The 17981-nt window shown below is 41.5% G+C and overlaps 2 protein-coding genes across 2 annotated transcripts in view; one reads left to right on the forward strand and one right to left on the reverse strand.

Annotated features, from left to right (window-relative positions):
• Positions 1-10170, reverse strand: part of prmt9 (protein arginine methyltransferase 9) — an 18025-nt gene extending 7855 nt beyond the window's left edge. The window contains exons 1-13 of the mRNA XM_020591776.1: positions 9672-10170; positions 9065-9264; positions 8601-8749; positions 8218-8454; positions 7900-8067; positions 7673-7775; positions 7000-7109; positions 6113-6305; positions 5223-5406; positions 3019-3712; positions 2705-2858; positions 662-784; positions 2-267 (exon numbers count right to left, since the gene is read on the reverse strand). Coding sequence (XP_020447432.1) covers positions 25-267; positions 662-784; positions 2705-2858; positions 3019-3712; positions 5223-5406; positions 6113-6305; positions 7000-7109; positions 7673-7775; positions 7900-8067; positions 8218-8454; positions 8601-8749; positions 9065-9262 — 2556 coding nt within the window. The 5' untranslated portion in view covers positions 9263-9264; positions 9672-10170 and the 3' untranslated portion in view covers positions 2-24. The remainder of the gene's footprint in view (position 1; positions 268-661; positions 785-2704; positions 2859-3018; positions 3713-5222; positions 5407-6112; positions 6306-6999; positions 7110-7672; positions 7776-7899; positions 8068-8217; positions 8455-8600; positions 8750-9064; positions 9265-9671) is intronic.
• Positions 10171-12300: 2130 nt separating this feature from the next.
• Positions 12301-17981, forward strand: part of arhgap10 (Rho GTPase activating protein 10) — a gene marked incomplete at its 3' end in the record, with an annotated part of 43284 nt that continues 37603 nt past the window's right edge. Inside the window, exon 1 of the mRNA XM_020591754.1 lies at positions 12301-12897. Coding sequence (XP_020447410.1) covers positions 12744-12897 — 154 coding nt within the window. The remainder of the gene's footprint in view (positions 12898-17981) is intronic.

Consider the following 17981-nt stretch of genomic DNA (forward strand, 5'->3'; position numbering starts at 1 on the left):
GTTCCAAAGCTAGAATGTAAGAGACTAGTACTCCATTGGCCCAGAGGCATTGTCTACATGGGCTGATATGGAGATGATGCTCTTGTGAAGCTTCACTGCGAGGCAGACCCAGTCTCCGGCCCGTACCTCCAGGGGCTGCTGCAGCACTACAGCCGCCTGCTTCCAGTGCGAGTTCTGGCTGAGGGTGCTGACACTGATCTCCTGGTCCAGATAGATGTGGTACCAGAAGGGAATTGCAGTTATTCTGCCTGCAGACGTGGCCTGGACCTGGGACACAGGGATCACGGCTTAACAAGATACTTCATTTTACCATTATGAGCTTTGGGGAAATAATATAAATCCCTGGGTTTCATTTGCATCCAACCTAATGTTTGATTGCTGGATCAATGTTAGCAGAATTTTGTGGAGATGAGTGGCCAAAAATATTTTCACTTTAATTCAGTTTTTTTTTTCTGTTTAGTGCCAATTCACAACAAAAATCATCTCAGGGCATTTACAGTATCATAGCATTTCTTGGTATAGACCGTTCATGTAGCAGAGGGTATCCCAAGGACTTCTGAACTATATTGCCAGAACCAATGCATGAACTCAAGTTTCAGCAGTCGCTAACAGCTGATTGTATTATATTAATTCCAGTCATGTTGGCTGCACTATGCCTTACCTTGACATCTCTAGTAGTGTAGTTTACGTTGGCATCCATTAGGTCGAGGACAAACAGCTCCACAGACTCGCTGAGATGACTGCATTCCAGTGTGGAAAAATCCAGAAACACATGGACTGGTACCTGTAGGACATAAAGAAGTAACACAATTATACTACGTTGTGTGCAACAGACAAACTAAAGGACTGCCTGCTGACATTATACAGAAGGAGGTGCGTAGTATATAACAGACCAGGGTGGAAGTACGACTCGGATCTGACAGCGACGTAACACAAAACAGGTGCGGGTTGTTAAACAGTGTTCACAACAGAGGAAATGGATTTTCCCCTGAAAAGGTGAAGAGCCCCTGCTTCGTTGAAGTGCACAAGTTAAAAAATACTTTACAACCATGGCTGCATGATAAAAAAGTTCACTTTTTTCTTTTCTACTTTCCTGTTCTTTGACTAAGCAGCGTGTCTTGTCTTTTGTATGGAGGTTAACTACATATCGCTGTACACATCATGTACTGTACTCTTAAAAAAATCTCATGCTACAGATTTTTAACAAAGCTTCAAAAAAGGGTTCAGGCTTAAAATAGACAGAAAAACATTCAAAATCATGAAGAAGCTGACTCGCAGTTGATGTTGGCAGTCTTCCTCACAAAACAGCATTTATCCGCATTAGGTTTTAACTCATAGTGTCAGTGGATAATCACTCAATCACTGATTAAAACCAATTTTCCATCTCAAACTCTTCCAAACTTGATAAACAGGCCATGACTACAGGGCAGGAGACATAAAAGCTGAGGGAGAAACCAAAGTGGCAGCACAGAAAGCGCCATTGTTTCCTTTAGGGCACAACAAAAGAATCTTTCCTCCTCCCTGTCACAGCTGTGGAGACCTCGGAGCCCTCTGTCTGATGTGCTTGATGTAATGCGTACTGATGGATTCAGGTAGGAATGTGTTGGGCCAAACTGTGTGCTGTGTCTTGCGCGACAGTTGTGCTAGAAGTTGTGCCCTCAGCGGAGGGCTTCAAAGACAACATCTGTTAAAACTAATGGCCATCCCATCAGGGGCCTGTAAAATCAAAACATGATGCTGGGAGGGAAAAAAAAAAAAAGACAATTTCCAGACCAAATAAAGAAAAAGAATTCAAAGGCATTATGCAGCTTCTTTCACGCAGCCAGGCAGCCCACATCAAAGTGGGCTGCACAACACTCAGTGTTCCAAGTGAAATACCTCGTTTGCCAAAAGACAAACCGTGCACGGTAGAAAACTAAACAACTGGACATACACTCTGCCTGATTATCTTAGGCAAGTACTTTTATAGTATTGCACAATACAGTATGTCAATCATATGTATCAAAACCCCAGGGCAACACAAAATGGACAAATGATGCAAGTTTCCAAACACAACAAACTGCATATAAAAGCTGTCAGTACTGAGCGTTGCATCAGGAGCATGAGACAGAATACAGGATATCACTGGCCTAAGATGCACAGAAGAAACAGTTCACAACATTTGTAACTTGTGAAGAAGTTTCAGCTTGACAAGATGTTTTTGGTGTGTTTCAATGTGATATTCAGTTAATCATACCGGACTTAATTAAATTTAAAAATTTAAAATGACTATGGTCCCCAGTTGACTTTATAACGGCAACACTTCATTTCTTAATTGTCTTTCTGTGGTGAAATGTGTTGTTACTTATAATGTTATATCCATTATAAACCAGTATAATGTGATAAACTGCCATCCATCCAAACTTGGCACTGATTGATTAGTTGGACTCTACTCAGACAACAGCAGGGGCATCACTGTGAATGCAGGGGTTAGTTTACGCTGACCAAACTGGAGCAGTTAACATATAGTGATAAATTATGGCAGAACAAGATGTGACCTTTCTTCTGTGAAAATACAGAGAAGCCAGCACAAGATGTGATCTGGTGAGCTTTGTTGTTCCAGCCCACAGCAAACCCTGCAGTGACCGTTAAAATGTTTACATGCAAAGCAAATACCATTAGTAAGGTAACCTCAATACGTGCTAGCTGATTTTGGTATACTTACAGTGAACTGGTTGATGAAGGGAGCGATATTGAATCCCAGTGTTGGCTCCTGTCCCTGGACAGCACTTTCAAGGAGCAACGTGTCTGACTCCACCAGCATACCGTACACCACGATCCGTTCTGGGAAAATACGTCCTCCCTCTTCCAGCAGACACCTAGTGCAAATCAGAGAAATATATTTTTAGTAATTTGACACTCAAATAAATAAATGTACACCAACATGATACTCAAAAATACAAAACAAAATGAACAAAAGTCATTATACATTCCTGCATGCCCTCGGCTGGTTTTCCAGACACTACCACTTCCACGTACCTGGCCAGGGAAGCTTTCTCCATCAATTTCTGTCGTATCAGGCCGCAGGTCTCTACACAGTCCAGGATGATGGCGCTCCACAGTTTCTCCCTGGACGGTCTCTGCAGCATCCCCTGCTCGTCCTCCATGTGGTTGAGCCAGAATTCTAGGTGCTGCTCTGAGATGTTATTGGAGCGAGCCATTCTCTTTAGCACCTCCTGTTGCTTGTGCTTCTCCACAGAGCTGTAGGCTTTTACATGCCCCTGGCTGGCAGCGATGAGGGAGAGCAGGGAGAAGCCTTCGGACACATCCAGCACATACAGCAGGTTACTACAGTCCGTTGGGTTAGGAGGGTCAGCGAGGTCAGACTGAACACCTGGTCCTTGCTCTTGGTTTCGGCACCTGACCTTCAGCTGGGAGATTAGTTTGACCAACGCGCTGCAAAAACTCCAATGGTAGTCCTGATTATTCACGAGCGCCATTTCTGAGCATTCCAGCATGCAGAAGTCTTTAGTCTGAAGACATGCTAATGCACTGCAAAGCTCTGCCTCTGGGTTTGGGTTTGAAATGGGGTTTCCAGAGAAGTGCAAGTCCACACGCTTGTCCAGACGGATTTCATGCCCATCTCTCACTGCAGCGACACTGCAGAGCCTCAAATAGGAATCTCGGCAGGAGACTTCAACAAGTAGCTCGTCTTGAGGTTTCAGGACAAAACCTGAAGAAAACAAGACAAACCACCGACTTGGCTTAATTATGCTACAGGAATATAGGGTGTGGAATCAAAACGTAATACTTTTTATCCTCAAAGTACACAGTATCGAGGAGTGAAGGCCGGCACTGGAAATCCAATCAGATTTCTAATTATATTTATTTATGATTTACATAATTATGTTACCATTTTGTGATCAAACGTTTTTTTGGTCCTAACTGAAATTACAGCTGTGATTAGCCCTTGTATATGTACAAAAACCATTTCTGAACACAAAGTACAGTATTCTTCCATACACATGGAAAAGCGAGTTCTGTTTTTGCTATGTAGACTAAAGGGATGATCTCCAACTACTGTACAACAGAAACACCTAAAAGGAGTGTGAAGTTTTAAGCAAACATTCTTGATAACATTTTTACATGGTTGTAGAAATGCAAGGAAAGTAAAATACAGAAAGCAAATGGAACAGAAGGGAGCCCAACAGAGAAATGAGATTCAGGGGACCTGGTACAAAGAGAGAGGTGGGGAGAGGTTATTCTTACAGGAATAACATCTGTTCATGTCTTCATGTCAGCGTGCCGCTCGTCTGCAACATTAGGGGGGAAAATGCATATTTATTGCCTATAAGAATTTCATGAACGCTAAACAGTGTCACAGGCGATCACAGAGCACAAGTCACAGCGGCTGGGAAACGGATGTTGGTGACCAGCGGGAGAGGTGGCGGCTCCCTCGACGCTGCCCCAGCTCATTAACAGTGCTGAGAAATGCTGTTGAGTCCTGTCAGAAAGATGACATACTGTGATGTCAACTGGAACATATGACCTCCTGTCAGTGTCTATTAAGTTCACAGTGGCATGTAAAGAGTACACAGTGTTCTTAGGGATGTCTGGCACCATAAGCTTAATGCTAAGAATCAGGGTTGCAACAGTATAAGATTTTCCTGGTATGTTAACTGTCTCAGAAAGTATCACGGCGTCACAGTATTACACAATTACTATTATCATCAGCTACAACAACCCTTAAAGGAATGAAAACGAAAGGGTCGTTTTTTATTATAAGTGACTGTGACAGTGGATTGAACTGGATTGCAGCACTAGATTGACCCTTAAAAATAAATATAAGCCATAAACATAGTAAAAAAAAAAAAGCATGCAAGTAGAAATAAAGCTAATTAGTTTGTATGTTAGTCCTGGTAGTATTCACATCCTTTACTGAAGTAAAAGTACTACTATCACACTGTAAAGGTTGCCTATTCTGTTACAAGTAAAGGTCCAGTGTTGAAAATGTTAAGTAAAATTAAATATTATCATGAAAATGTGCTTAAAAGTTTAAAAGTAGAAGTAGGCCACTCAATGCAGAAAAACATTATACTATACTGTATCTCCTATACTGTTATACATTAGGAACATAAGCTGAGCAGCAGATAAAACAGTTTAATAAACATGTCTGACTCATAGGAATTTGAAACAACTAGACATGATTGAAGGAAAATTCCCTGTATCTGTCAGTATCTTACCCTTGGTGCTGTGAACAGGGTAGATGGCTTGCTCCCAGCACGTGTCCTCTTGCGGTCCAGTAGACAGAGAGCTCTCCTCATCTAGGTGGAGTTGGAACCACACGGCCAGAGCATCCAGCTCCCCCTCCTGAGTGACAGGCAGACGGACCCGCTGGACCTCCCTGGAGCTCAGGCCTTCCAGTTCCTACAGGTTACCAGTACAGACCAGTTAAAGCTAAAGTTTCACAGCTTTTTTTTTTTAAAGTGGGTGCAGAAAAAAATTGATTTAATACTAACAAGCCTTGTTTTGTAACAGTAGGTCTTATGGCTTTTACATCCCAACAACTTTCTTGCTGAGGAGCGCTGCATCATGGTCTACACTGGATTTCATTTGTTGTGTGAACAGCAGTCTTACATTTTTATATCAGTAGATTAGAGACCACATATTTTCATCTGGCCTGATAAGAAGAACATATCATCAGTGTTGCAGCGGCAGGTGCACTAATACACATCTCTGGACTACAGATGAAAATGTGCCACTTTGGCTAACTCTGGTGTATTGACAGAAATGTAATTAATATGCATTGTCCCTGTTAAATAAACAAATAAGCTCCCAACTCTGTCAGACAGAGCTCAGTGCTGTGTGTTAGAGTAGGCCAAAGCAAACACTGCCCTCTCCAACACTTTCAAATCCACCCTAAATGACACAGCTTGTGTGGATACATCTTCAGCAAATTAGCCTTCTGGTGGCGGCTGACAGATCAAAATGTATTCAATTAACAGCTGATTATTATGGCGAGCAGATGATAGGTTAGTCGGTTACACACATAGAAGTCTATTGGAAAGATCACTTCTGAATGTAGCCCACACACAGTTTATCAGCGCTGGCTATCAGGGACGTTCCTGCTCACCTGCACGTTATTGAAATCTATGGTGAGGGCTGTGAAGGGCTCTGTGAGAGGTTTATATCCTCCCGGCAATCTGCTGAGTCTCTCTGTAGTGTATGGCTCCATGGAGTCATCTGGCTCAGAGCTGCAGCTCACTGGGCTACGGAGCTCTCCGGCTGTAGCCATGGACAGACTGCCAACTTCTGACACACACAGCCTGTACAAAACATAAACAGAGATTCAATGCTCGGTCCAGAAACTTTGTACCCATGCTTCGGAATAAATAGAGATTTTCTGTTTGACTTTGAACAGTCATGAGTAAGCAAAACTAAGAAAGTAACATATAATTTCACCACTGCAGTAAAACATTTTATCTGATACACGGCCTACTCTCAGAAATTTACAGCACCCTCTTTTATAGCCTTTTTACACAGCTGCCAGAATCCCGGAACTAGAGGTGTGATGCTTATCATGACGTCTGACTGCGTGTGTACTTCAAGGCCAATTTGAAAACAAACAAAAAAAAAAAAACAGGCTGTTATCTGATTTTGTTTGATATGTTAATGGAAATCGGGAATTACAGTAACCTACTAGAAGCATCAAGTTTCAGGTCTGTGTGTGTTTGAGGGCAGGGCTGCATACACACAGGGTGCACACAGCAGCACTGACAGAAGTGTGTGTTTTGGCTGCATTCACATAAAATCCTTCCCACAGGGTTGTACAGATGTGTAGCTGTGTTTAACTGTGCTTTAGAACATAACCCCAGTGAAACAACCACTCCATAATGTCTCAATTCTCTGATTCACTTTGGTCTTACTGTGCCGCTCTCTCTCCTCATTCACTCTCTGGCTCTCTCACTCGGACCTCTAACCCTATTCTGCTTCGTCCCGTTTAATGACTCCAAGGCCTACCTGTGATGCCGGCGGATCTCGAGGCACTCGACGGCCATAGCAAACACAGTGGCTCCAGCAGGGATGACCCGTCCTGTTGCACATTGTTCCCTGGATTCACTCTCACCTTTCTTTAGGACAAGGAATATGCGACTTTAATGATAATTCACATTAAGCCCCCTAATGGCACCAACACACAATGAAAGTTAACAGGCTAACTGGCAGCTACACTATTTGCCAGTTACTGTACTGTAGGTGTTAAATGAGTGAAACTCTTACCATAAACTCACATATGACAGAACTTGCCTGATGTATTTGAATAAATACTGAATATTATTTGAAACCTTTGACTTTAGGAGCCTTAAATCCATATTAAGTTTTCTTTTCTGCAATATTAAAACATTTCAGTGCCTGTTCTTCGGGTCCTTCAAGCCCTTACCCTTAATTGTGACACAGTTCTGGCATCATTGTTCACAATTTTGTTTTTCAAAGATTTAATATTCAACAAATTCATGAAATTTTTACAGTCACTTTTTAGGACATTAGTGACCATGGGAACCCTGTGTGCCACCGGTAAACAGCAGTAGGTGTAGCATGCCAAAACAAAACAAAATCTAAGAAATGTTAACAGTGCATTGTGCCAACAGGAGGACAAAATTCTGGTTCCTGCCTTTTGTTTAATAAGTGAAGTTACCTGTGGAGGCAGCAGGAGGTGGTGCCAGGCATGTATAAGGCTCTCTATAATGCCCTCTCCAAACAATCCAGCATCTACAGTTTCTGTCACCACCAATGACACCCTAACAAGGGACCAAAAACAATACATTAAATGAAAAAAAACTTAAAAATGACTTCCTTAATCCAAAATATTCAAGACAACACAAACACGGATGGAGGCTTAAAGAATTTACATGTAAACTGCACCTGTGTGGGATGTCCTTTGGCACCTCCATATCCAGAGATTTCATATGGAGGATCTTAATGCTGCCATCCATGCCATTAGCAGTCACCACCTCACAGGCCAGTTCATACATTGTCTTTGACAGCTCACAGGCATACACCTCGGCCGCCCCCGCCTTCTTAGCGCACATGCTTAACAGACAGAACCAGGAAATCAGAACATGTGTTAAAACATAGGTCCTGTTCTTCACAGGTAGGCTGCTGCTTGAGGGGCAAGTTCTAACTTTTATACAAAACGCACACACAAAAAAAGTTTCCAAAGCCTCATGGAAAATATCTCACCCGAGGATCCCAGTGCCAGTACCTATGTCAAGTACAGTGTTGCAGCCGCTCTGAACAGCCTTCTGAATGGCTTGTTGGTACTTCCGGTTCCTCCCATGGTCATTAAGCATTAGAAAATGCCAGCGCTCCACCAGCCAGTTGGCCACACGGTAGAAGTTCTCCCTGGCTTCTGGATAGTCTGGTCTCAGCTTCAAGGCTTTGTGGAAATGACCTGCGGCTTCATCTCTAAATCCCATCCTGGGTAACAAAAGGAGAGGCGAAGTATCCTCAAAAAGAGTATGAGCAGATAATTCATCTAAATAATGTAAAGCTACACTATGCCTTGAAAGTACAGGAATAGGATATGGTAAGAGGACATCCGATAGAGAGATGTGGAGGAGTACCTGAAGAGGTGTTCGCCCATGCTGTTTAGGATGACTTCATCAGCAGGGAAAAGTTCGAGTGCTTGTTCATAGCAGTCAAAAAGGTCCTGAATGCGGCCCACAGAGTCCAGCTCTTCAGTCCACTTGAAGAGGGTGAACCTGAAGGACTCCTGAAAGGGAGATGTCACAAAATTGGGTTCGAACATTTAACAGCTTTTCATTCTGCAGCAGTGACTACACAGTTTCGACTGAGTGAGGCAGAACACCAGTTGCTAACAAGTCCACATTGCAATGCTCCACATTTTACACATTCAAAAAATGAACTACTATATGTCTATTATATAGAAAATAGTGAAGGAGTGAATGAGGGAGTGACTTTGGACACAGCTTATGACCGTGTAACTGTGGTTTTGTGTTACGTGTGCACAATAATTGGCAGTGAACGTACACAGTCTGGTTTTCAGAGCAGTGTAAATAGTCATTACCCTCGCAAACTCCTTAAACACTGGTGCGATGTTGAGGACCAGAAGGTAGTGCACAAACGCAGTCCCATAATCTTGGCGGAACAGGCACTGCTGGGCGCTTTCTAGGGAACTAGAGACCAGCTCGTTCCTGGCAGGGTCCTCTCTGCGTCGTCTTCGGGTCCTCCTGCCATGCTTCGGCCTTGCACTGGCATTAGGCATCCCTTGCACAAAAGAAAGGCACAGGGTGGGGAGATTAAAGATTAAAGCTATTTGCAATTACACAGTAAGATCCCAAGCTCCCACGATTAGCTGAATAATCTAACAGAAAAATAATAACTATGATAAAAGATGAATCTTTTAAGTAGTTTTTCAGCAAAAATGACAAGTTGGTGGTGGTTCCAGGTTCTCAAATATGGAATTTAGCTAATTTCCTTTATTTTAACATTATTGTAAACTGATTATTTTGGGGGGGTTTATCCAACTGTTGGATGGATGTGAAGATGTCTCTTTGGGAAAGACATTTTCACAGGTTTTAATCAAGAAAGTAATGGGTACATTAAATGATAATGCACATAAAGGAAGTTACTCTACTAAAAAACACCATCGCCGAGTGTGAACGTTGACTTACTGCGTGCTGATTTAGAAGACAGGCTGAGGTGTGGGGTGGAGTTTACGCGGAGAGGATTAGTGGTGTTTAAGCAGGGTGGCGTTGCTAATCTAGCAAACACGTTAACACAGTGTTGGATAAAGTCGTTAGCAGCGCATCGCAGCAGTCTAACGTTATTAAAGCCGTTCTGTCAGTCACCACGATAACCACCCGTGTGTCAAAAACTACCATGTCTGTTTATCTTCACGCTATGATAAAACTGTATACTCCGTTTGGCACTCAGTGTTGCACTAAAGAACCACGATTCAACCACCGCTATACATAAAAAAGCGTCCGTGTGCTAAACAACTCGGAAAGAAACATGTAACGACACAAGGTTCCAAGAAGGCAATTATAATTTAGTTTAAAATATATGCAATCACGATCAGGTCTCATTCACTGCAAGAGGCAATGTGATAAATAGATTTCGTACTTATTTACAAACTGGATTAAAGGTGATGCTATTTAGAGTAAGTTTGCCTCTAGAGAAACCAATAATAGACAACTCAACAAGGCAAAATCAAAGAGTACAAAAGATCAAGATAGTTATATGTTAGAACATAAAGGACACCAGATTTATTAGGCGACCCTTTGGAGGGTCCCTGTAACTGTATATAAAGTAGTTAAAACTAGCTCCACGTCAAGCAGCCACAGCAGTATAATATATATTAATAATTTTATTATATAATATATAATATTGTGGACCAAGTACTTATGTAGCTTACATTAACTCGAATACACTTTTATGCAGGACATCAACTTGTAATAGAGGGTTTTTTTCTTTAACTGTTGTATTGGTATTTTTACACAAGTAAATGTTTTTACATTACTTATTTGAGGCACTTCATAGTTGCTTGGGTTGTGTGTGATTTAGGGTTGGCTTCTGAAACTCTTGATGTTTGACCTTGTTTGTTGACCTTGTAATAGTAACTGAGGGCTCCATAAGGGCAATGCTGAGTCACAGACTTTCCTGTATGTACTCCAAACTGTACTCATTTGGATTACATGGTGTTACTGTAGTAGTAGTTTGTATGGTACTACTTCACTATGTCTTGAGGGGAGTTTTCATGTTGTGGAGAGGCAGATTATTTCTTAGTCGTTGTCCTGCCTGGTGCAGTGTTGGCAGTCCACTGTTAGTAACTGGTTAACTGGTGCTCTGGATATTTATGCAGTGCTGTTTATTAATATGGACTGACCCTTGGTGTGACACTAAAGCTATTGAATGATCTGCTTCTTTGTGGTATCTCCTTTGTCTTGCCATCTGCACTGCAGCTTAAAAATTATGTATAAAACACAAGATGCTAATATGCACTGTTAACAATTAAATCACAATATATAAAGTAGTTACACTTAAATAACAAAAAATACTAAGTAATAATATAATAATCTCACTGGCCAGTTCTTTTGCACACCAAGTAGTTATACTTTTGGCACTTTGCACTTTTGCTTAAGTAAAATCTTGCCTTGAAAGTAGTTTTACAGTATCTTATCATTACTTTTACTTCAAACAACATGAAAAAAGATTACTTCTTCCAAGTGGTAGAACAAGTACAGTGTTCATATTATTTATTTAAGTAAAAGTAGCAATATAGTGTAAAACAGTGCAACACAGGGTAAAAATACTGGATTACAATTAAAACTGCATTTAATTGATCAGAATTTTTTGATATATCAGTTTGTACTGCACAACTCATTACCTTTTGGGGATTATATAATTATTTATTGTTTGACTGACTTTGTTAATGTTACCGTAATAGAGTTGGAGCAAATTTGTACTGCTTTCTACTGTTGTGTAGTAAAAACAAAATTTTTCAGAATATTTTGTGTTTTATATGTAAAATCTTGATCTGAAAAGTAATTAGCAACCTCACCTGTCAGATAAACGTCTATATGTCATCAGGTAAGATAAAATGAAAAATAATCAAGTAAAATATAGCTCACAACATTACAGTGATTCACTTATTGGTAATTCACATTCATTAATTTCACAGTAATTGAGCAAATAGTCTCCATGGAGGACCTGTACACCTCACTGCAAAGCCCTCACACCCGGGACACAATCTGTTTGAACTCCTCCCCTCTGGACGGCGTTACAGGTCACTGTGCACCAAGACAACCAGGCACAGGGACAGTTTCTTCCCCCAGGCTGTCACTCTGATGAACACTTGACCCATGACAGTATGACTGGACAATAACCTTCAGTGCAATACCTGTATATATACATTGTACAGATTATACAGATCCGTACAGGTCTCTATTTTTAAGTACTCTATTTTTATTCCTATTCACCTCGTTTCACAATAAGCATTCCTTTGTCTGTCTGCATTGTTTACTGCCTGTTAATACTGCTTATTTTGTCATACTAGCCTTATGTTGGTTTACTGTTTACTTGCCCCTTGCATGGGGATATGTACATGCACAATGAGAGCCGATGTACCAGAGTCAAATTCCTCGTGTGTCTGACAAATCTGGCCAATAAAGCTGATTCTGATTCTAACAAATCTAAACTCAGAGAATAAAGCTGGTTGCCAACCGCCATTAAAAAACAGAAGAAGAAGAAACTCAGAGAAGCAAAGGCGGAAGTAGCTATGACTAAACCATCTTATAAACCTGCTACTCTTTGGTAGAAGTTTCGCTACACGCACACAGATGTCAGCAGAGTTTGTCGTTCTGTCACTCTGTTGGTACCGTACGTTTAAGTGGTGCGGAAAATTGGGTACAGCCTCTATGACTTTCTCACAACTCCCGTGAACCTACTTCCGATGAATACTTCACCCAGTAGCGTATTTTTTAAATTCCTCTTTAACCGTTATCCCTGTTCGCTACTCTTGACGTTTTTTGAACAACACCCATGCGCTCGTGCCAGAAGAAATTACCATGCTAACACCGTTAGCTGCAGCTACTTGATGTAGCTATGTTTTTTCTCCTAGACTTAAAACGTCCAGCGAAAGGAGTGGTGAATTCATTTTAAAGGCTATATTTGTAGTTGTAAAGTAAGCGGCACTGTTGCTAGTTTCCCGCGTTTGAAAGCGAAGCTATCTGTCAGAGAAAAAAATGGGACTACACCCGCTAGAGTTTAGTGAATGCTACCTGGACAGCCCAGGCTTCAGGGACAAAATAAAGGCACACGAAGCGGAGCTGGACAAGACTAACAGGTTCATTAAAGAGCTGTACAAGGATGGAAAGAACCTCATCAATGCAACGAAGCGTAAGTTAGCTTTTGTAAGAACATTCTACGCGTTCAGCCACTAAAATCGTGTTTTCTTGGGAAAAGTCTTAAGTCTTGAGTTGTCCACTGTTGTAACTTCTTCCTCCTTTTGCCAGGGATTGTTCTTCCCATTTAGTGGGGAACAGCCTGCGTAAGGCAACAGTGCACATTAACGTAATCATCAAATAAAACGAGAGGCTGTCATGAAGACCAGATGATACATAATCTGAAGAAAGGTACTCGAGGTTAACAGAGAAAATGTCTCTAAAGCAGAGGACTGAGGTATTTTAACACCTTCCTGCGCTGTTTGCTCACAGCTCCACGCCTCAGCTGCGTTAACAATGATTAGGTTATCGGTTTGAACTCTAGTCTTGTGGGCTGGGTGTGTTTGTAAGGTTCCCAGTGCTTTGCTGCACAACACAGTCCTCAAAAGTGGACTTTCTCCAAGATGCCTTGTTGAAATGTCCTTTAACCTCAATATGCTTAGTTTTATAATTGTTTAAGCAGTCTAACTCTATTGTAAAACAACATACTGAAAGAATTTCAGTCCATTGTATCCAGTAGTATCAATGCTGTAGTGCTGCAGCACTGCTGGACTTTCACACAGCAGGTTTTTCGACCTGGAAAACCTTCAGGCAGACTTACTTCTAATTCTTGAAGGCAGAGGTTCAGCAAGGTGCTGTCACACTGGGCCTACTTAGGGAACTTTGTTCATGCAGATGGCATTGTATCAGGCAGGCAAGGCAGACTTTTAGTGGCATGTTTAGGGCTGGGAAACAGTCAACTGCAACTGCACATTCTCTTTCATACTGTGTAAAGTTGCAACAATTATCTCTTTGGGTTTTGGCAGTTGTACAAAACAGGATATTTTGAAGATGTCAGTTTTGGCTCTCCCTCCCTCTCTCTCTCTCTCTCCCTCTCTCTCACACACACTGATGGTGCCGTGGTCCCTGCAAGGCACTGTGCTGGCCATTGAGAGCAACTTGAGGTTCAGATAGCCATACATTGTATTGCTATTTAAGGTTTTGGTTTTATTCATTTTAAAAGTGTAGTCTGATGTCATGCACGGCAACCTGTAGAATATTAAAAATGTCACAGTGATATTGAGTTCAACACTTAAGTTTACACTTCACACTGTCAAAAGGTCATAAAAGGATTCAGCTGATTAGCAGCAGCCTTTAGGAAACATTGGTGCGTTCAGATTATGCAGCAATGATATTTAAGCTCTTTACTTTCTTTGCACCATTTACACCACTACCAAATCTGTACCGTTGATACCAGGCAAGATTATGCACCTAATGAGAGGCCTGGATTTTATTTTAAAGCCTGTGTATTTTTTCATTCCCCCTTCTACAGATTCAGCCTTACCCTTTGCTGACATGAGTGGAAATATTAATGCTGCTGTTGCTGTCATTCCTTGTGCTGTCATACTGCACTGTACACTACTGTTGTGCTGGTCTGTTATTTGCAGGTCTGTGGTCTGTTGTACCTGTTAGCTTTAGCAAGTCTTGCCATTCTCCTCTGACCTCTTGTCATCATGGGGATTTTTCTTCCAAAGCTGTAGATTTGTGAGACTGCTCCAGGAGGGCATTTTTAAATGAGTGACTGTATCTTGTGTTCAATTTTGCTTTAAAAAGTCTTTTTTTTTCCAACCTCAAACCTTTAATTAAACATTCTGGTTCCAGCTGCTCGGATGAGAGGATTGAGAAAATACAGCGTCTCATTATAATGTGAACAATATCACCTTTTAACCTGAAAAGTATCATGAAATACTGAGCTAATTTTTTTTTCCCATGGTGGCAGCTATACACTGCCATACTGAACAATTAGGTAATGAGATAATCATTTGTTGCCACCTTAGTTTTATTTGCCTGTGACTTATGGTAGGGAGGTTACCTGTCAGCCTTTCTCCAGCCTCAGTGTTTGCAGCCACATGGACCTCAACCAGGAGAAAACACAGAGTCTTACGGCGAGCTCTGGTGTTCCCTGTTGCTCACAGAAGACTTGATGCTCTGCCATGTTTGTATAAACTGATACACGGGATCCTCTTTCAGGAGGACACGGGCTTTTCAGAGGGCTTGCATGTCATACCTTACATATGTGACTGTGGCTAAACCATGCGTCATGTTTTTGCTCTTGATTGAAAGTGTGTCCAAAATAGCGAGGCATATCAAATGTCCAGTCTGCTCAGCCTCATTAGGTCTGTGCTAGCCTGTCGCTCATCAGAATAGGACAACAGAACCTGGTCATACGCTCCCGCTGGGACTACTCCAGAGTCGGGTGACGTTTCAGGAAAGGACTAATAGACATGTTATGTTCTGGCATTAATGAAGTGCACTCTCTTTATTTTGCTTAGCTGTAGTCCTTCAACGACACCATTTTTCAGTTAGTTCAGGCTGTTTATACCTGTGTGTCACTGTAGTCAGGATGTTTACTCTCTGTGCTAATAGGACTAGTAGAGCAAAGACACAGCATCATATTCAAATAATTCCCTTTTCATCTATTTGTTCTAGAAGTCATCCAGACATAAAAATGATGCACTTCTATTTACAAAGGGTGTCTCCTAATTTAGTGTGAGATTAATTGATCCAAACTGGGCTGAGTAGCTGTGTGTGTGTGTCTTTGAATGATAACATTGATGTTGAAGTTACCGCTGAGAGTTAGTTGATCGACAGAAAATAGTCTGGTTCCAGCCCTGCAGATACACTTAGCTCACAGGATGGGACTTGGGTTCATGACAACGACACACGACTATTTTAACACTATTTTAAAGATATCTTCAGTGACAATATACGATTGGAAAAATGGTGTTTTATTCCACTGAAAGACACAAAATGCAAAACTATGCAGGTGCATTTTGAAAAGTTTTGACTAATCATCTTGTAATGAATGTCACTTCACTTCTACTTTCTGAATATGAATTAACATATGCAGTAAAAGATGACAATATGTAACAGGTTTTGCCACAAACTCAACTGACTGGCTTCTGTCTGATTTCACGTGAGTCTCTTCAGACCTTGTACCTGGTCATGAGCTTCTAACTGAAGCTGTGTGGGACCTTTTTTGTTTTCGCCCCGACTGCAGCAGACGGTATCATCTAGTAAGAGGTCGATCGAGACGTTCAGTGGTGTTTTTTTTTTTTTTTTTTTATCTTTATCAATCAGTGCCCACACACCGGTGGTAAAAATAGTGCTAAGGTAGAGTAGGCTACGTTAGCAGCACGAGTAACCAAAACACAACGGAAACTCACGGGCTGGAAACATGAATGAAGCTGCTCGCGTTGACTCATCACAACATGCTTTTAGTTACAACTGAAGACATTCTGACTGTAATTGCACAACGTTCAACCTGATAATTTGGGCTAATAGTGATTGAAGTCTGCATCAATAATTCTATAACAGCAGAAATGTCTTTTTCTACAGTCTGCCATCCTGTTCCCACCCAGGCATACACAGTATATGAAATAATAAAGTCCACAGTGGATCTAGCAGCAGTCTTTAAATGTGAGTTATAATGTAACCGACTTGCTCTCTGAGGGTGGAGCCTGGCCCCAGCCTGACTCTTATTACTTGGACATTACTCTGATAATCTTTTCTCTTGAGAATGTGATACACAGTAGGGTTTGATTCTCCTCTTCATCAAGATCATAGAAAATAACCTAACATTTTTTTTCCTCCCAAATCTGCGTCGTTTGTTTGTGGTGTGCAGCTTTGAAGTTTGAGTTTCGCTAGATGAGCTCGTGAGCTCAGCCAGTTGTTTTTGATGAGCGGAGATGATTTGGTGCAGGTTAAGCTGTGTAATCCCTTCGTTAGTCTTTGTCAGCTTCACAATAACATCTGACTGACACTCAATGGTGTTGTAAAAATGGTTGATCTAGCATTATGTTGTAAACACTGACAGATGAGGTCTTGTTTACAACTTGAATTAAAACCTGTAGGGGACAGAGTTGTATGATAAAATGCTTTACTTCATGCTTGACCTCAGAATGATCTGGTGGGACAGTCCAAAGAACAGCTGTTGATCTCCAAATCCCAGTCTATTCTCAGCCCTTCAGTGACCCCCTCCACTCCTACGGCTGGGAGGATGTCCCACTACGGAAAGTCCTTGGTTCTGGGAGGAAATTTTAAAGTGGGTCCCTGGGCCAGGCGGCCATGACATGGAAGTGCCTGCTAGAGGAGCAACGCACAGATGTGCTTCTGTTTCAGAGGGTTTCCTTCATAGGAACTGTGTCCTGTCTGTACCCTCTCAACTACCCCTCACCGTTGTCATTAGCAATGAGTGCTGCACAATAAATCATGTTTTGAGCGTGATTTAGACCCCGTGCGATCTCATGCGACAATGATTCTACCATGTTTGCATTAGCAGTGAGATGCCTTGCATCACACTAAGTGCTCCCTTTTTCTTGCTAAGTTGCGTTAACCAATAACCACAAATAGTAAACTCAGTTATTTATTTCTGCCTCAAATCGGCACTAGTTGTATAGGGTAAGTGTAACATTTGAAAAGCAGTTGCAGGAGGTCACAGAATCTTTCACAATGTCAAACATGTTGAATTTGTTTATGAATCAGTTTTCTCTTCCTGTCTACAGCTCATCACATTCCTGCCATTGCTTAAAACAGCTTAGCGAGGAAAATGGAGCTTTTGGCTATGTTCACATTTACAGGCATTAATGCCAAACTTTTTGTCAGCGGGTTCACGTTAATTTTTCTAAGTAACATCCACAGGGGCCCCAGTCAGAGCTACAAAATGAATAATCATGCAGCCCTGTTAGCAACATAATGAAATCTTGTTAAAAGCAGAAAGTATGAAGTCTCCATTTCCAAAGAGCATGTCATCTGGTCAGTGCCCGTCAGCCAGCTTTATTAATTTGATAGTGTCTTTGCATGTTCTGTTCTTGCTGCAGTCATCTGGAATGTGAATTTGGGCCGAGTTGCAGTGGGATTATCACCGTCACTTCCGCAGCTTTATTGCTTCTGATGAATTGACCAACTGGCTCATAAAAGAAAATAGTGTGTCGTTTTTTCTTCTTTACTTTCAGTTCTTCTTTGAGAACCCAGACATGAGTATCTCTTCCTTACTGGTAG

The sequence above is a fragment of the Monopterus albus genome, unplaced genomic scaffold, assembly GCF_001952655.1.
Source record: "Monopterus albus unplaced genomic scaffold, M_albus_1.0 scaffold15.1, whole genome shotgun sequence".
NCBI lineage: Eukaryota > Metazoa > Chordata > Actinopteri > Synbranchiformes > Synbranchidae > Monopterus > Monopterus albus.